Source organism: Phallusia mammillata, chromosome 2 (assembly GCF_965637545.1).
Source record: "Phallusia mammillata chromosome 2, kaPhaMamm4.hap1.1, whole genome shotgun sequence".
Classification (NCBI taxonomy): Eukaryota; Metazoa; Chordata; class Ascidiacea; order Phlebobranchia; family Ascidiidae; genus Phallusia; species Phallusia mammillata.
In genome coordinates, this window is record NC_137253.1 from 10,115,538 (window position 1) to 10,134,842 (window position 19,305).

Consider the following 19,305-nt stretch of genomic DNA (forward strand, 5'->3'; position numbering starts at 1 on the left):
AATCTGAAAATTACATACGTCAGCTCAACGCCTTGGGTACAAACAAATATTTGCAGGCGAACCGATTGCATGTTCATTTGGTGAAAATATTTGCTAAAATTGGAACATAGCCTACATGAAATCACAAAACAAGTTTGTTTATACAATTCACAGCAAATGTTATTGTTTGTGGTAAATAAGAAAGAATTTCATTTGTTCTGCTAATTAAGTTTTTTTCTACCCCAATGGCCCCTAAAATATTTTCTGGTCTATAAATTTAACAAATTGCATTATGGGTAATTGCTGCGTGCTGGTTGGACCTGGACAACATGGACGTTTGTGCTCTGCATTAAAAATGTTGTTTTTGAACATATTGTGCGAGAATTGTTAACGTAACTTCATTCTGGTATACCAAATTGTTTCATATTGTTTCTTTCTTAAACCGTTACGTCAATGCAGGGGTAGCCGTGGCCCGTGGACAGTTAATTTTATAATTTTGAGAATTAATTAAGTTTTGAAAATAATTTACAATCGATTTTGTCATAGTTGTTACTTGTATGCGTTGTTTTGTTTTATGTTTGCCGTTTTTGCTGACGATAACATTAACATAAGAAGTACATAAAACGTATGATCTGGATTCTGGATGTTCTTTTAAGTGCAGAGTTCTGACAACCCTTTACTATTAGATTGTTATATGCTTGTTTTGTTACTATTGTAGGAGTTTTTCGACATCAGCATTTTGTAGGTGGCTTTGTAAAAATGTCACGCAGGCAGAACTCTGGTTTTACTGGGGCTAATGCAATTCCTTTGGGAACAAGGAACAAAGCCATTGGTTCTAAGCGTCAATTCACTGCTTCGCCTCCTGGTGGTTACGAGGAGGAACGGCCACCACCACCCAAATTTGCCAGCCAAGAATCCAGTGCAAGCAACAGTGCCACTATTGCACTGAAAGCTGCCCAAGTGGCTGCTGCAAACCTGGCGAAACTTGCACAACTGAAAAATCGTAAGTTTTGTTGCTGATTTTGTACCCTATTTTTACATGTTGTGTGGTATGTTTAGTAGTGATGGGACGATACCAGGTTTTGAAGCGAGTACCGATACCGAGTACGAGTACCACATGTATATACCTTCGATACCGAGTACCGAGTACTTAAGTACAGTGTTGTACTTAGTTGTATATCACTGACTAATTTATCTGTCATGGCCGGTGTACAGGCGTGCACACACACATGCAGAAAAATGTAATCTCCATACGATAGTGAAAAAAATATACGTAACCTTGCGGAACTTTTTTCCAATTTTATGCTGTCCGAAGCAAATATTGGCATAAAGTTGCCCGTATTCTTATGGTGTAAATGGACCTTCGGTACTCGAGTATCGATACCACTGAAATCGTTCGATACCGAGTACCGGGTACCCGTCCCATCACTAATATTTAGGTCTGTAAATGTTATGTTATACATTATATACAAACAGTCAACGCAAACAATAAGTTATAAAAAGTGCCCCTCAAAAATTGAGTTGATTATAACAGTAGAAGGCACAACTGGTGTATCATTAATAAATGCACTGTAGCTACACCGTATTATAGAGTGTTATGTGGCAGGAGGTCAAAAGAGATCAAGTTTGGCTGATTGTGAGTGTAACACGATTTAGGGAAAACGTTGGTGAAACCATTTAAATGGGGCCCAAAATTGCCTTAGTTACATACAATAAAAGGACTGTGTGTTTTATTCAGCTGCTAATACTGGTGAAGAACCTCAGTCGTGGAATCAGGTTCCACCACCACAGCAACAACAACCCCAAGTAGCTGTCCAAAAGCCCCCAAGCCAAACAACAGAAGTTGACAGGGGCCGGCCACGCAAAAAGAAAAGTAGATGGAGCAATGCCAAGACTGAAATTCCTGGGATGCCGGCTGCTGTGTCTGCCAATTTAACACCACAGCAACAGAAAGCTTATATAGGTAAGCAAATAGTTTTATGTCTCTGCAGTATTTTTAATTCAATTTAATATTTAATATAATGTGTTATATTTTGGGAGGAGGTAAGAAGATTTTAAAACAAATAAACTATGTATTTAAATGTGTTATTGGGAAGGTGTGTTTTCATTCTTTCGAAAAAAGTGTTTTCGGTTTAATGCTGATTGCTGATAGACATTACAATTGTAATTCTAACATTTACACACCATTCAATAGCACATTATGATCAACAGTAAACCTATGTAATGCACATAGCCAATAAACAAATATATAATGTCAATGTACATATAGTGTGTTTTATGTTTTTACCTTGTTATGATTTGGGCTGTTACACATTGTGTTATGCCCTGCACTTTGTGTGTGCTGTTGTAATGACATTTTTCCTCCTTTTTTCCTTTCACGTAACCGCAAAATAACAGTCCAGCTACAGATCGAAGACATCACTAGAAAGCTCAAGTCTGGAGACATGGGAATCCCTCCGAATCCAGAGGACAGGTTTGAAGCTGACCGACACCTGCAACATTGGACTGCAGCGTTTGGTTTTATCTTTTACCCAAATAACACTGATTTGTATAAAATTAAAACTGGGAAATGCTGAAAGTATGGAAGCTTTGCTTTCCGCTGTCAGCTAAACCTTCCAGGATAATTATTTTGTAACATAACTTTATGTGTTTTGTAAAACTTGATTGTTTCTAAACTTTTTATGTGATTAATAGTACACATTTTAAAGCAAAATGAAAAAATGTGTAGTATTCCTTGTATCGACTGAAAACTGGACTGAATTATAGAAATATAGATATTATTTCAACCAACTTTAAATTGTCCACCTTTAGGGCCTGCTCTAAATGTCTGATAATGTTTAAAACAAAAACTGTGTATTTTCCTAACTATAAAGTAAATTTACAGCTCTAATGTGGGCGTTACTCTAACAAATTCCGTTTGCAAACTGTTATGCACATTATAGTATCAATTCCTAACATAAGACATAAAATTCTGTCAATTTAATGCACTTTTATTTGCAAAATTGTAATCTGTTCCTAATTGTTTGCAGCTAACCATAAATTTTCTGTCCTTGTTTTGTGGCAGGCAATTTAATCGCTAACCAATCCACAGGCTTTGTAGGTTCTCAACTACCACCCTTCAGTATTTGTGTTGTCACAAATACCTTTACAAAATTTTTTGCACTCTTTATTTGACAGGGCACAATTAATCACTGATTTTCAGGAAAAAATTTCAGACCTGCGCAAATAGGACCTTCTAATATAGTGGCATGCTAAAAATACCATCCTTGGTGCGATTTCAATCAGCATTGTAATTGTGTTAATATATTATGTACAGGTCTCCGTCCCCTGAACCAATATATAATGGTGAGGGCAAGAGGATGAACACACGCGAGTATCGCACTCGAAAACGGCTTGAAGAAGAACGTCACAAGTATATTCAGCAAATGCAGGAGTTGAACACAGACTATAAGCCTCCTATGGACTACAAGTAAGACTTTTGTTTTTATGTAATTTAGTATGGATAAAACAGTGAAAGGGTGACATACAGTGGTGGGATTCAGCCAGTTTGTACCGATTCCATAGAATCATCTCACGAATTTTTTTGAGATAAGTGAACCGGTTAGCATTACTGGTTACGGTCAATGGACTTTTTGTAACAGAACCGGCTGAAAAACATGACTTTTGTAATAGAACTGGCTGACAAAAAATTTGATCCCACCGCTGGTGACATACAGTAACCTTGGCAAAAATGTGAATTGGGTTGAGTTGGTGTTTGTTTTGAATTTGCAGGCCAATGTTACAAAGAGTTAGTGAGAGGGTGATGATTCCAACTGATGTCAATCCCAACATTAACTTTGTTGGTTTGCTCATCGGCCCAAGAGGAAACACATTAAAAAAGATTGAAAAAGAGGTAAAGGGAATTTAAGCTCCGGCGTAACAAAATCTGTAAACTGAACTAATTGTCAAAACAGAGCAACTGCAAAATCATGATCCGTGGAAAAGGTTCTGTTAAAGAAGGAAAGATTGGTCGAAAGGATGGACAACCTCTTCCTGGAGAGGATGAACCGCTCCATGCTCTTGTCTCATCAACATCGGTTGAAAATGTCCAGAGAGCAGTCCTAGAGATTCAAAACATTATTAAGCAGGTAAGGATGGCTAGTATTTTAAATATTGTGCAATATATTACTAGTGTTACTAAAAGTGGTGTTTTTTAGGGAATTGAACAGCCAGAAGAAGATAATGATTTAAGAAAACTGCAATTAATGGAGCTGGCCAAACTGAATGGAACTTTGCGTGAAGACCTCATGCCCAAGTATGTGTTATTTTCCCTTTTATGTGTTTAAATGTCATTTATAGCCATTTTTACAAGGCTTCTGCAACTGAAACACATTTTTCTTGCAGGGAACGAGCTTGGCTCAAGCCTGAAAACCAGACTATCACCAACACTACAGTATGTACAAAGTGTGGAGGACGTGGTCATCTTGCACAGGATTGCAGAGGCCAACACCCAAGTGAAAATCTTCAACAGGGAGAGGGTGGTGCAGGTGATGGGGTTGACCGAGCCAAGATGGACAGTGAGGTAAATACATTTTTCTTTGTTATGCAAAAAATCGGTTATCCTCAAACATGACGCTATTGAAGATATAAATGGTTAACCAACTATTTATTTTTCAGATGTATCTGGTTAATCAATTTAATTGCAGAGATTATAATTCTTTAACCATAGCTGTTAGTTAAGAAAACCTTCAGGTTGTAACCTGGTTAATTGCATCAAAAAGCTGGTCAGATGGTTGTGCAATTAAGTTAACTGGATTTGTCTGTTTTCTACCAAACTGTAACACTATTTTACAGTACATGTCATTGATGGCTGAGCTTGGAGAGGGACCTCCCCCATCCAACAACCAAGGCAAGGGAGGCAATCAACCTGGTGGTAGAGGCGGTTTTAACAATTTTCAGGGAAATCGCTTTGGAGGTCCAAGGCCATGGGGTGGTGGAGCAAGACCACCTCGATTTGGAGGACCACCAGGACAAAGGCCAAGATTTGGACCAAGGGGAAACAAGTAAGGGTTATTAAACATGTGCATTATTTGTTGAAATAATACAAATCATGCTGTTGTTATGTAACAGCATGCCTCCAATGATGAACCAGGGTGGTCCTCCACCACCATGGATGGCTCCGGGACCATACGGGCCCCAGGGAGGGCCAAACCAGTGGGGTCCACCAGGTGGAATGCCCCCGTATGGTGGTTATGGTAATGCGCCACCACCTGGAGAGGGCAATTCCAATGATGGCAGCATGGGCCCTTGGATGCCTGGTCAAGACAACAGTGGTAACATGATGGGTGGAGGCCCCATGCCTCCAATGTATGGCCCACCTGGCGAAAACTCTGGATCAAACTACTTTACCCAGCCCCCGCCTCCACCCCCGAGCAGTGCCCCACAGCCCCCTCCCCCACCAGCATCTGGTTCATCTGCAATGCCGTGGCAAAGCTGGGGTGAGCAGGGTGAATCTAGTGAGAATGGAAAAACCTCGAAGGCTTCTGGTAGCAGTGCAGGTAATAAGATGATTTTAAAACAATTTTTCAGCAATGCTAAACATGCTGTTGCTAACGAACAGATTCTAATACTGCCTCGATGATGGCTGGGCAGCAAATGGGCTATGGTATGGGTTATGGAATGTGGGGAATGGGAATGCCCCCTGGAGGGATGGCGCCGGGTCCTGTCCCACCTCCAATGCCTTCAGGGCCAGGTCCTGTACCACCTCCGCCCCCTGGTGGTCAAGAAAGCAGCGGCTCGGGTGGCATGGATTATTCTAGCATGATGCCAAACTATGGAATGCCACCTGCGCCACCACCACCTCCTCCACAGTGATAACCCATGTCTCTGATTTTAGTAAACTGCCATGTGAGATGCTTGGAGGACGTTTGAAGGATTTAATGATGTTGAAATCAAGGCCAATTAGTTTAACCTCATCTATTGGACCACTAATGGTGTACATAATTGAATGTGTTTTTTATGTACAGTCAATCAAATTGTTGTACAAATACTGGTTACATTGCAAATAAACAAGGTCAAAAAGAACAATCATGATCAAATTTAGTGATAAAATATGAGCAACCACTTTTCTATATGCTGGTGGATTGTTATACTTTAACAATGGAGGAGATAAAGAAAATAAGTTCTTCTGCTATCAAAGGGAAAAAATCCAAATGTTATTCTTATTAATGCAATCATGCAAAAACTGATTCTGAAAAGAATATAAGCAGCAACAAGGGTAAATTGGACCAGATTCTTGTGTATTTCATTTACAAACCCTCACCCAAAATGAATAGTTCTTACCGTCAGGGCTTGCAAAAGTCATCACAATTTTTGCAAAAGTGCATTCATGTCCTTTAAAACTGCCTACTTCGTGATCATAGGCAGTAACATGCTGTATCTAGTACTACCGGTCGCTGGCCTAGTGTTTGCTTGCAGCATTTTTACCAAAAATCTTTTTATCTCTGAACAGGTTCAACCTTCAACTTTCTTATTTTTACCCCTTGGTCAAAGCATTTGGTCTAATTAGGTACTTAACAGTGTTGCACAGTGTACCCTTAGCTGTGTCACAAAAGCCAGGGTGCTGTGGAGGTTTAAGAAATAAAAATGCTGCAGAGACTTGCACTATTTGTAAAAAAACACGTAACTGACATTTTGCATGCTTTTCTTTCCAACAATTGCACATTTACACTGGTCGAATTGAACTCATACATTTTGTAAGCATTTTAGCTGTATCTATAGGGTGCATCTAATTTATACAGGATTGATTATTATCACCACTTAGTGCACCGTTACAACAGTTGGCGCACCCTTATCTTGCTTGGTGCACTGTTATAGGTAAAGGTGTAACTAGCAAAATAAAGTTGTACCAAGTGATACAAAATCTGCACAAAGTGATATTAAGGTGCACCAAGCAATCATGTATATTTTAGATGCACCAGTATCTATATCACATGTCTAAAAATTTGGCCCAGGTGAGGCCATTTGGGCCTGAATGCAGTTTTGAAGATTGTCTGTAGGTGATGTGATGCTACAGTGACAAAAAAGCAGGACATGTCATGTTGAAAAATGGTTTAATAAACAACACAATAAAATTTATTGTGAAATCAATATACACGAGAATGCTACTAATCTAGCATTTTGTTTTAAGTAGCCACAATAAACTGTACTACATTTTAGGACAGTTGGGGTCAACACAAAAAAGCAATAAATAACAAGAATTCCAACAGTAATTCATGTATTGGACAACTTTTATTTTGTTCCCCCTTCTAAAAGGTCTTTTGCTTGATTAATCTTAGCAGCAAGGTACGGCGAACCACCTCTATCAGGATGGTTAAGAAGCATAATTCGTCGATGCGCCGCTCGGAATTTCTTCTGATTTGCTCCTGGGTTTACCCCAAGAATTAAGGAAGCTTCTCGTTTAGTCATTTTCGGTTCAAAGCCACCCCTGTAATATTTGTAGTCCAATTTGCCGAGTTGTTGAAATGTCTTTTCCATTTCTTTTGCAAGAGGGCCTGAGCGTCTTGCTATAGTTCGCAGTGCAAAGGCAGAGCCAGCGAGGCCTAGGCCAACTATAATCATTGTAGAAGCCATAAGGCAATGTCTTGAAGTAGCCAAACTTCAGAAATATTTTTAGTTAAGTTATCCAACTTAAAAAAGTTATTTTGTTAGTGCACAATTAGAAGTCTTTGATATAAAAATGAAAAATACAGAATCAAAATTATAAGAAAAACTGAAATGTGTCAAAATATTGCAATTCACACTACCTTCTAAACTAAATAACGATTATAATCAACATGCTATCTTTTGTTTGTTTCGCCCGATTTCGTCACGCTGGAAGTTTCGACATCAATCCGGTGCAGCGTAGTGCACCAAAATAAGATTTTTATTCCAGCACAATTTTATTTCCAATTAAAAAGCGTACACTTTTTTGTAATGCTTAAAGGTAACTTATATTTGTTTCGATTTATCGAGTTACTTGTCAAGGATAGCAGAAACACAGAATGCCAAAACACAAACATGACGAAAACTTACAACTTTCCAGCTGATTAATCGACCATTTTAATGACCAATACCGCAAGAATTTTATTTAAAAATATTTTGATCTTCGTTGGTTGTATCAGTAAACAAGACATTGCTAAAATTTGTGTTTGAGGATTCTGCTTTGCTTAAAAACATTCGAGCGTTGTCTGGTAACAACAAAGCACTACTCGGCAATGGTTGAAAGTCAAGGTCATCAGATAAAAGCATAGTAGTAAAATGTGGCTGGTTGCTGTGGCCATAAAGAGGCTGATTATTGGGAAATGTTATTGGAGGGTTGATTTGCTGAGTTATCACGTCGGTGGCGTTGGTCTGAGGTTGCACATAGTTGCTGTGTTCGTTGGACAATGTAGTGGTGGGGGTTTTGGAAACACTGTCAGAAGAAATTAAACATTGAAAATGCATCAAGTCATGGTTGTTAACATTTCATAAACAATATATCGAAATTTCGTTAAAAATGCCCAGCGTCAAGACAGGATTGTAGGTAAACTGTCAATAATAAATGAGAGTTTTAGACTTACTTTGGGAAATAGCAGGATTGCAGTAAAATTTCGTCCGATGGTATTTGGTTGGGTAAAGATGAATTCTCTTGCTGCAAAAAATCATATATTGCTACACAATCTAACGACCGACATAGACTGCAATTTGCACAAGATACACAAAAAGTAGACTATATATAGCCAGGTTTGTGAACAGCGGAACCCAACCGACATAGTACTTAACCATTTCTCAACACATAATTTGTACGCGATTATCGAGTCATTTTAAAATAAATGTACATACATTTTGATACTGTCCCGAATGTCGCCGCCGTTTGTGGGCTGCCAATGTCTTTTGCTTTCGGGCTCCGTACGGACATTGCAGACATCTGTAAGGCATCGACTCGTATTCTCTCACGTGACGCTGAACGTGATCGCGAAAGAGCGCCAAGTCGTTACAGCGAAATTTGCAGAAACTGCAGTGGTTTTCGAAAGCCCTTGCATGGCCCCGTTCATGGTGTTTAAGCACTTGCCGAGATTTAAAGCTGTAAAAATAAAAATGGTTAAATCATTTTTAATGCGTTATAGAAACAAAATGCTGTGCATTATTTCGCTCGAAACACATTTTGTACGTTTTCTACAGAACCTGAAAGTGCCTCTTAGGTACAAACAGTAACACAATTACCAAAGCAAAGCTTGCAGAAAGTCGATGGATATATTGGCACTAAACGCTTATGTTTCTTACATTATCATTTAAGTGAATAACACAGTACAATTCGTCGAGCACATAGGTTAGTATTAAAGCTGTTTTAGACTGTTTTATTGTATTACCAATATCAAACAAAATAAATTTGGACAAACACATTTTTAATATTTTACCTTTTTCCGCATGTGGCGCATGTGTGGGGTCTTTCGTTCTTGTGCGAGAGCATGTGTTTTTTCAAAGAACGTTTCTGTTTGGCAGAATAACTGCACGTTGGGCATTTGTGAGGACGGGCATTGGTGTGGCGATAAAGAATATGTGACTTCAGAACATCAGCCCTGATAATTTAATACATATTCTTAGTTTGTTCATTTTTGCAACCACAAAAAGTTAATCACAATTTAAGGGGCTGTGCTCACTTGACTATTAAATATTGTATTATTTTTAGCGTTATGTGTTGGTCACTAGCACTACACAACAATAAGTGATTGACGTTTATCAAAAGAACGCTTAAAAATATCTCTTCTACTTATTTTTGGACACTTTGTGTTTGATTTATGGGGTTATATATTTGTGCAAGCAAGGGCAATACTTGAGTAGACCCCGCTTACTTGCACTTATTTGTTATTTTGTTCTCTCTCTCCATTTGGTCAGAGAAATGATATGAAATAAAAAAGTTTTTTTTAAACAGTACTTTGGTCTTTGGTTCAAAGTTTGGAAATATTTTTTGATATAAAGCTTTTGTCAAATAAAAACTTTTAAACAAACAAAAAAGAGAATGTTCTTGCCTGTAACATGCATAATCACACAGTGGGCATTTGTGGTTTCGATGACCAGCATGTTTTTGCTGGTGGTGAAGTTTTAACTGATTTGGCCACTTGGTGGTGTATAAGCAACTTCGGCATGCAAACTTTTTCTTCTGTTGATGTTTGCGAACATGAAGTAGTAACTGTAAACAATTAAGAAAGAAATCATATTAAATCCATAATGCTTCTGCCAGATGAAGGCTTTACTTGACTTTTAAACATTGCAATTTATGTTATGTGTTAACATCAGTGAAAAGTTTTTATTTTATAAAAAATGTTAAACAACCTACATGGTGGCGTGTACAAGCCTTGTAGTCACAATTTTTGTTTGGGCATTTGATTGCAGTTGCTTTCTCATGGTCCAATCTAAAACAAATATATATACATATACAACATCTTGAAAACTAAATTGCTGAGTTCAAACATTGGGCAAAGGCATTGGTTTTCTACAAATAAAATGTAGGCATTTTATCAAGCAAATGTTTCGACAAAAACAATTGTCAACATCAGTGAAAATGTTTGCTTAATAAAATATCAATGTCTTATTCTACATCGCTGGCAATTTTGTTTTAATAAAGCTACTTTTCAAGTCGGTGTCTTGTGTACGTAAGCATGGGTTTTCATTTTCATATTTTATGTATTATTTGTGGTTCGTTAGTTAAAGTCTCCAAAACGTTGGATTTTAAGAAAAACATTTTACCACAAAAAATGATTGTTTTGACTACAAAACATACATATACATATTAAAAATGAACTCACTTGTGTACAATAAACTTTGATACAGTGCTTGTGCTAAAAGAACACTCCTCACATGTATATTCCTGTTGTTTGTGCTGTTTGCATATATGCTGGTACAAAGCACTGTTGGACTTTACCTTGTGTTGGCATATAAAACAGCTAACATACTTCTGCTGTTTCTTGTTTTTGGCTGTTTTTAGTGGATTTTTCTTTTGATCATACAGTGTTCTGCTAAAAAAAACATTAAGAAAAACAGTTTACCCAAGTGTCATCATGTTGTTTAACAAAAAATAAAAATGTAAACCATCTGTAGTAATCACAAGTTTGAAATCAGTTAGCTTTAGTATATAGAACAAATATATTTTGCTTATTTAAGAATCTTCAGTGTCTAATAAGGCAATACAAAGGGGATTAAAAATTAGACAAGGCATCTTAAACTATCTTAATGAAAGCCTGAAAGACAAAACTGACTAAAAACATGCAGGTAAAGTAAGAAACACACACAAAAAAATAAAAAATCTGTAATAATAAATAAATTTTAAGAACGTTCTTAGAAACTATGTTTTTGGACCAATAATTTTAGAGAAATTAGAGAACACTTTTTAAATATTTATTTCAACTTTTCCCAATATTATATTCCAATTCACCATTTTGTCTCTAGCCTTTATCACTCAGGCCAAAAAAATCAACTCGACTTACTGCTGTTTAGGTGACACTGATGGACTGACTAGTTGCCTTTTATCTGCTTCATAAACTGAATTCAAGCTATTAGAATCAGGCATTGTAGATTGGTTTGCTAGGTTTGTGGAGAGTTCAACATCTTCAAGTTGGTTGCTTATAGGGGACAACATGCTGTCTTGGGAATCACAAGATATTATGCTAGGCGAGACTGTTGATGCCACTTGGTTTTCCAAAATTGTGGTTGAGATTTCTGAATTTATTTTGTTGTTTATTTCAGTAGACTTCTGCAAAAAATGGTTCTTTTATGTCTTAGTCAAATATCACACTACAGTTTATCAATGAAGTGTAGATCCAATTTGTGTGTGTGAACGAGAGTAACTTATATCGAAGCCTATTTCTTTCTGATAAAGACGAAACCAGTTAATCACATACCCATGCTTTTTATCTCTTTAACCAGTTTATGCAAATAATGGGACAATTTTCATAACAAATAGCTACAGTTGGAATTTTTGATCCCTATGCAATTAAACAGATATGCGTTTACCCAGAGTCCTCTCTATTATAATTTCAAAGCCTATTTTGGAAGATGCTATGTCCCAAATATGTCACTGAATTGTTTTATTACTACTCATCCATAGCTGCTTTTTCAAACCTTGTTTGCTTCTTTTTCCTGGTCAGCATGCATTGCCATGTGTTTTTTAAATGCAGCAGGAGTGGAATAGGAACCACCACATTTTTCACACATGGTAGATGTAGGCTGCCTATGTTTGTGCATCTTATGAACAGTGATTGAATCAGATCTATATGCCTCATAGGAACATTCACTGCATTTGTATGGTTTCTTTCCTACAGCAAGACAAAAAAAACATAGATTTAAAAACAGCATTTTAGGCACCCATTGAAAACAATATGTCTCTAAAAATACTGATGATTAGGGCTATTAGAGTTGGGGTAAGGTATTATCATTACAAATTCAATAAAAATATATATGAACTGCACATTTTAAAACCTGTACATTTTGGCAATTGTATATTTTTAAAAGTTGTTCAAAAACGCTTGCATTCCTGTCTTAAGTTTTGGATGCCTGTAGATAGCTAACAGTGGGTATTTTTACCTTTTTACTACTTTACTTATGTAATCTTGCAAGTATACAACAGGATAGCCCTTTGGTTTTGTTAAAGGTGAACAAAATATAGCTTTTGGAAAACAGATGTCACAACAGAGAAAAAGGTTACCTTCATGTTTAATTTTGTGGAGGCGCATTTGACTTGGCCACTTACAAGTAAAGCCACAATGTTGGCACAAAAAATGCTGAGAATCGTTGTGTTTTCGCATATGTAACGTCAATTGGGCAACTTCACTGCACTTGTAGGAACACTCAGAACAAGATAGTTTGCCAAGAAGTGAGTGTAAGCGCCTTCAGGAAAACATTGTTTTAGTTGGGGCAACTTTTTTGAGGTAAAAAATAGTAATTGGGCTAGTCAAGGTTCCAGTAACAGCCCGTGTTGAAGATAGCAGTAACTACCAAAATTTTTTTGCAACTGGTTTTGTATTGCAGGGGTGCACAACCTGTTTGATATTGCTGGGTGAATAATTGTCTTTTAATTTCATAATTTACCAACAGTTGTTCTGTTTCTTCCCAAGTGTGGATAAAAAAAAAAGTTTTAGACCAGTATTTAGATGCCGAGTATATGCACATATATGATAGGGCACATGTGAGTGGCCACACAAGTTTGTATTAACAGTTGCATGTTGTGCACTATTTTGTATTGGCAACAAACATTACACACCTGCAGTGCTTTTTAAGCAAAATTTTTGACTTCAGTGTAGAGTAATTGCACTTGAGACATTTGTATTCGATCTTTTCAGGAAAATCAGGAGAAACATGCAAATGTTCGGATTCATGTTTGTCAAGTTCTGATTTTGAAAAGCTCTCCACTCCACAAAAATAACAATTGAAATCTTTCGACTTTCCATGTTTCTAAGTGAATAAAACATTAACAAACAATAACACATATATTTCTTCCAGGTCAAATCTTAAGCAACAAAAATTTCTGCTTAGCTAAGCTTGGTGTTTAGCAGAAATCAGCCTACTAACATTATAAAGGTTGCAGCTTTCATGTGAACTGTTAATATTGTAGCTTTATTGTTTCTGATTTAGGGTAAAAACAACAACAACAACAAAACACACAAATGCCAAATTCTCATAAAATTGTGTAAATTGTGCCTACCTGTAGAAAATGTTTTATGTACTGATTTTTAAACTCTGTTGTAAAATCACATTTGGTACAATAGTAAGACCGATGTACTTTTCTGTGCTTGGCCATTTCAGTATTATTTTTGACCACAACTGGGCAGAAAGGGCAACATATTCCATCACAAGAATGCTTTGCCTAAAACAAATATAAATGAAGTTTTAAGAAAACAAATATGCTCGGTTAAAAAAATTGTGCCACAATCATGTCAGCTTAATAAAAGATTAAATTTTGTGTGAACAAAAATTTGTGTAAATAACTTTTGATGAACATTCAAATTGATATTCTTAATTTTTGGATTTCATTAATTATTGGATCCCATTTAAATTTGTTATTTCTATTATTTTTTGTTGTTGGAATTTTAATTAATTGCCACAAATTGCACCTTATTAAGCACACAAAATTATTGTTTATCTAATGTCCTGCCACAATTAACATTTGATATACCTACAACCATTGATATTATGTATATTTTTACCTATTAAAATTTCTTGACATAAATAAAACAAATGCAGATTGTAAAATTTAGTAATTATCCACTTAAACAAGGCAGCATTTACCTTTACATGGCTGAGCATTTCTTCCTGTGTTTGACATTCAAACTTGCACTGTTTAGACATTCTACACCCAATATGTCCAAGTGTTTGTCCACCCAAAACAGACTGACACAATTTTGTGTGTTCTATCATCTCTTTGCATGAGTCAAACAATTGCTTGCAAGCTGGACACAAAACTCTGCATATAACAAATGGAGAAGAGTAAAATAGTGTTTGTTTTAAAATGTACACAAAGAACCTATTGGGAAATCTTGTTCCATCATTTAACTCACTACAGATGAATCCGGTTAATTGCATAAACTGTTTAATTGCAAAGGGATTATAAACCCCACAGTAGTGTTTATCCATTTAATTGTATAACAAAGCTTAGCAAATTGTTTGCACTAAAATGGCATAGTTTGGTTGAAACATTAAAATTAGTAACTGCACCATTACAACCAAAAATTTTTGTTGTTTACAAAAAGGCTGCTATTGTAAAATAGTAAAGCAGAAATCACCTAATATCATTATTATGGACTTGGTTGATATGTGACTGAAGGCTTGTGCTTGTAAAAGTAGCAAAAGTGCAATCAGTGCAGTGGTGGGTGGGAACGCCTAAAAAAGAAATTACAGTTTGTGTTTTTTAAAAATGACAAGTTCTTTTCTTATCAAACCTGTATGCTTTCTGAGGTGAACCTTGTAATGTGATTGTGTGGTGCAGGTCGTTTTGCAAAACTTGCAATGGTAACAGAAGTCCTGATATGACAGAAATACTGTTAATTCTGACACAGTGTTTAAAGTTTATGCCGAACTATTTAATTGAATTGAATTGAGTATATTTCGCTTGATAAAAGAAAGCATAGCAACACAATTGCACTAAAACAATCACCAAGCGAGAAAAAGATGTGCAAATTTAAAACATTATATGAAGCACAAAGAAGACACTGCTACACTGTATTACAGCAAGTTTTTGTTTGATGAGGCAGAAATTAGTCATGTTTGATCGGGGTATGGCATTGCATTTTAACACTTTCAGTGCGGTTGCATACATATACATCAAAAGACGTTTTGCTCAGAGTGCGGATTGACGTATATATCTGTCAAAACTTTTTAATCAAAAATGGGGCTGCTCGTTAATGTACACCAAACCAAACAGCACACACCCTAAATGCCTAAACGACAGGTGTCGTGTATCTGGGGCGAAGCTTGGCGGGCATACAACTTGATAATATGAATGGAGTCCTGTTTCATAACAATGTAACAAAACTGACTTTTCTAACAAATGATTGAGGTAGTTATGCAGTATAATTGTTAGCAAAAGTGTAAATGAACTATGGTGCATAAGTTTGAGCAATAAATGATTGTGCAAAAGATTTTATTGTGCATGAGTTGTAACATTACTTTTAAATGGCAAACCTTGTTGTGAAGTGCCAAGTGTTGTTTCATGTGATCTTTTCTTGTTGTATTATGACCACAGTTGGTACAGGTAAGCATAGTATCTTCACCAACGGTGACCAGTCCTTTGGAAACCATTGAATCATAGTCAACTACTGTGGAGGTAGATTCACGCAGGCAAGCTTCGATGAACTCATTGATCTGTGCAAAATAGCAGAAAAGGATTACCATTGTTATATTTATTCCACTATATATTGATTCACTTTATAAACCACAACTGCACAGGAAAATATAAACCCTTAAGAATCAGTTTCATAACAAAAAAAAAATATTGTGCCAAGCTTGCCATGTTTTCTATTTCTTCTTGGGATTGTCCATCAAATACCAATCCTATGTCTCCAACATTTTTGCCATATGTTCTAAACAAAACACGTCAAATATTATAAGCCACCTTCATCAATGTTGACTACATAGTAAGTTACAGTCGTGAAATTGAAGTAAAACATTTCAAGTTTTTTCTTGCTGTCAGGAGTGGACAAAACATCATGTTAAGTTACCAGCAGAACAAGATTGCATTACCTTCTCTTTGCAATTTGATCCTTTTGATTCGGCATGTTTGTGCATTCTTTTGTGTTTCGCCCCATGATCTGTTGATCCATTTAAATTTTTAGCAGATTATTTGCCGAAATTTTGATATTTTCACATTTTTCCTCACACTCTTTGAAAGCCGGGGTTGTCACTTGTGACAATTTGGTGGCTTCAGAATTACAATAATAAAACTTCTTGCATTAAAAAATTAGTTAGCCAAGACACGGTTTTCAGAATTGGGACTTCCCCTGTTACTTGTTTATTTCGTTTCGAAAATATAAATACGCACCCGATCCGTCTGGAAGTCCCCGATTAAAATCGGCTGTGTTACGCAGAATAATGCGTTTCTTATCGGGCGGGATTAGAATCTTTAGAACCTGTGTTATAACACAGCCCGATTGCGGACGGTTTTATCGGTAATGGCAGTGGAGCATTAAATTTGTTTTTTATTGGCAAATATTATTTTTGCTGTGATAATAATCGCAGGAAAATTGGGTTTTATATCAAAATGGCAGTTGATTGTAAAACAGCAAGACAAAAACAAATGCATTCTAAGCTGTGAAATGAATATGTTAAACACTAAAATGAGCCAAGAATCAAGATTGAAGTACCTGATTGGCATCAAGGTTCTGGCAATGAAGCAATGCAAAGAGACCTTTCAGTGAGAAGAATTTCAAGTTCTTACCTTTGTATGAAGCAAAGTGAGGACCAGCACACTGTCATATGAGAGCTTGTAGATTGGATTTGAATTGAAATGATTTACAGTAAGTGGCTGCCTTGTTACTGCCTTTCTAAACTCAACTCTTTCTGTATTTCTGGCTGATGTTATTTTGAATTTTAGCACAGTTAAAACCCCCAATATTGAATATTAACTCTGTTTTATAACACTTGGACTGCTTATTGGTGGCTAAACTCAAGCCTCTTTTGTTTAACCCATAATTGTCAAGTCAAATGAGCATACACTTTATCTTTATTTTTGTATTGCAGTTCACCATCCGGGAAAAATGCTTAAAGCTTGAAAAAATCAACAGAAACATTCCATATGAAAAAAATTGAAGAAACTCTTTCATTGCGGAAGAATTTTGTCGACAAAAACAGCTCTCTCTTAAAGTGTCAGCAAAATCATTGATGTATACGACCTGTTACTTGCCTCACAGGAGAAAATTGTATGTCGAGATATGCACCACATACTTTAGTTTTACATGAATCAAATCGGAATATGTGTTATTTCTTTTCCACTGTTCTACCTGCCTGCAAGTTTATTTATTAGTTCTTATACCCAAATTAAGAATTTCTATTCAAACATTTGTAGGCGTTGATATTATTTTACCTCCATGGTGATTATGGTCTCATGTAAATTCTGAGAATGTTTTGCACTCTGATGTAGAATTGGACAGTAAACGTGATTCATCAGACATAAATTGACAACCTCTAATTTTGACCAGTAGTCTGCATGATAGCATGTTGTAACAATTGGGTGGTTCAACCTCATTTTTCACATGATATCCGGTTTAATTTTCTTGATAATTCAGCAAATCAGTATATTTTCAGCTGTGCAATATTGTTTCACCTTTTTGATTTATTTTAGTCTGTTTACTTAAAGATCCTTGTTTAGTATGTACTATGTACTTGTAAATGCAGGTTTTAACTGACCAATCAACCAATTGCTGTGAATGTAATTATTTATTCTCTTCCCATTTATTTCTGCTTTCATATAACTATGGGACTCAACTTGAAAATGTTGAAGTGTGGAAATTGGGTTCATAAGGTGCTTTTTTCCATCAATAAAGTGTTGTCCTCACTGTGCATTTGGTGTTTCATCATTTTCATCAGTACAGGCTTTAACGTGTTTGAGACCACTAACGACTTGAGGTATATGTAAACGGTTTTTACACGCCAACTCTAAACAACATTCAGTAAACGCATGCAAAATATCGTTAAAATCTGATCATAACGTCGAAAATGAGAGGCGTACGTTGTAAGCGAATACATGACATAACCGCTTCAAAAATGATTTTTGCGCTGTCGAATTATGTAGCCTATAAAAGCTTCAGATGTTAAACGGTTAAAGATAAACACAAACGGTTTTCACAGGTCAACTCTAAAATACATCCAGTAAAGGCATACAAAATATCGTTTAAATCTGATCATAACCTCGTAAATGAGAGGCGTGCATCATAAGCGAATGCAGGGCATGACCGCTTTAATAATGATTTTTGCGCTGTCGAATTATGTAGCCTATAGAGTATAGAAGCTCCAGATTTTAAACGGTTAAAGATAAACACAAACGGTTTTCACAGGTCAACTCTAAAATACATCCAGTAAAGGCATACAAAATGTCGTTTGAATCTGATGATAACCTCGTAAATGAGAGGCGTGCATCATAAGCGAACGCAGGGCATGACCGCTGTAAAATGATTTTTGCGCGGTCTACCAATATAGCATGTACAGGCTCCAGATTTTAAACGGTTTAAAGTTATTATCACATTTAAACGATGTTTTGTATGCGTTTACTAGCTGTATTTTGGAGTTGACCTGTGAAAACCGTTTGTGTTTATCTTAAACCGTTTAAAATCTGGAGCTTGTATAGGCTAGATTGGTTGACTGCGCAAAAATCATATTTAAAGCGGTCACGCCCTGCATTCGCTTATGATGCACGCCTCTCATTTACGAGGTTATGATCAGATTTAAACGATATTTTGTGTGCCTTTACTGGATGTATTTTAGAGTTGACCTGTGAAAACCGTTTGTGTTTATCTTTAACCGTTTAAAATCTGGAGCTTCTATACTCTATAGGCTACATAATTCGACAGCGCAAAAATCATTATTTAAAGCGGTCACGCCCTGCATTCGCTTATGATGCACGCCTCTCATTTACGAGGTTATGATCAGATTTAAACGATATTTTGTATGCCTGTACTGGATGTATTTTAGAGTTGACCTGTGAAAACCGTTTGTGTTTATCTTTAACCGTTTAACATCTGGAGCTTGTATACCATTGGTTGACTGCGCAAAAATCATATTTAAAGCGGTCATGCCCTGCATTCGCTTATGATGCACGCCTCTCATTTACGAGGTTATGATCAG

At 36.4% G+C, this 19,305-nt stretch overlaps 3 protein-coding genes and 1 long non-coding RNA gene across 7 annotated transcripts; 2 read left to right on the forward strand and 2 right to left on the reverse strand.

Moving 5' to 3' along the window:
* Nucleotides 1-663: 663 nt before the first annotated feature.
* Nucleotides 664-6,045, forward strand: LOC145215671 (uncharacterized). Its single transcript, XM_080084417.1, has 11 exons — nucleotides 664-982; nucleotides 1,718-1,942; nucleotides 2,377-2,452; nucleotides 3,296-3,448; nucleotides 3,751-3,871; nucleotides 3,933-4,106; nucleotides 4,176-4,273; nucleotides 4,363-4,540; nucleotides 4,813-5,021; nucleotides 5,089-5,516; nucleotides 5,579-6,045. The coding sequence occupies exons 1-11, from the start codon at nucleotides 739-741 to the stop codon at nucleotides 5,830-5,832; spliced, it is 2,160 nt and encodes a 719-aa protein (XP_079940543.1). The 5' UTR covers nucleotides 664-738; the 3' UTR covers nucleotides 5,833-6,045.
* A 1,008-nt stretch (nucleotides 6,046-7,053) lies between these two features.
* Nucleotides 7,054-7,740, reverse strand: LOC145215674 (mitochondrial import inner membrane translocase subunit TIM14-like). The gene has a single exon (XM_080084420.1). The coding sequence runs from the start codon at nucleotides 7,588-7,590 to the stop codon at nucleotides 7,249-7,251; it is 342 nt and encodes a 113-aa protein (XP_079940546.1). The 5' UTR covers nucleotides 7,591-7,740; the 3' UTR covers nucleotides 7,054-7,248.
* Nucleotides 7,741-7,837: 97 nt separating this feature from the next.
* Nucleotides 7,838-16,685, reverse strand: LOC145215670 (uncharacterized). Of its 4 annotated transcripts, none has more exons than XM_080084414.1 (19): nucleotides 16,508-16,685; nucleotides 16,210-16,277; nucleotides 15,977-16,049; nucleotides 15,652-15,831; nucleotides 14,910-14,991; nucleotides 14,754-14,850; nucleotides 14,260-14,434; nucleotides 13,676-13,837; nucleotides 13,235-13,425; nucleotides 12,680-12,861; nucleotides 12,097-12,290; nucleotides 11,463-11,728; nucleotides 10,785-10,994; nucleotides 10,316-10,391; nucleotides 10,008-10,168; nucleotides 9,396-9,557; nucleotides 8,821-9,061; nucleotides 8,559-8,629; nucleotides 7,838-8,410 (listed from the first exon to the last, which is right to left on the reverse strand). In XM_080084414.1, the coding sequence occupies exons 2-19, from the start codon at nucleotides 16,272-16,274 to the stop codon at nucleotides 8,083-8,085; spliced, it is 2,916 nt and encodes a 971-aa protein (XP_079940540.1). In that variant the 5' UTR covers nucleotides 16,275-16,277; nucleotides 16,508-16,685; the 3' UTR covers nucleotides 7,838-8,082. The 4 variants fall into 4 exon arrangements, with proteins under 4 accessions (XP_079940540.1, XP_079940542.1, XP_079940539.1 ...); XM_080084416.1 differs by lacking the exon at nucleotides 16,508-16,685 and adding an exon at nucleotides 16,346-16,482; XM_080084413.1 differs by lacking the exon at nucleotides 16,508-16,685 and having other exon boundaries at nucleotides 10,785-10,991; nucleotides 16,210-16,482.
* Nucleotides 16,686-16,693: 8 nt separating this feature from the next.
* LOC145215675 (uncharacterized) lies at nucleotides 16,694-18,027 on the forward strand. Its single transcript, XR_013857342.1, has 2 exons — nucleotides 16,694-16,982; nucleotides 17,206-18,027. It is a non-coding gene; the product is annotated as an uncharacterized LOC145215675 (long non-coding RNA).
* The last annotated feature ends 1,278 nt before the right edge of the window (nucleotides 18,028-19,305 follow it).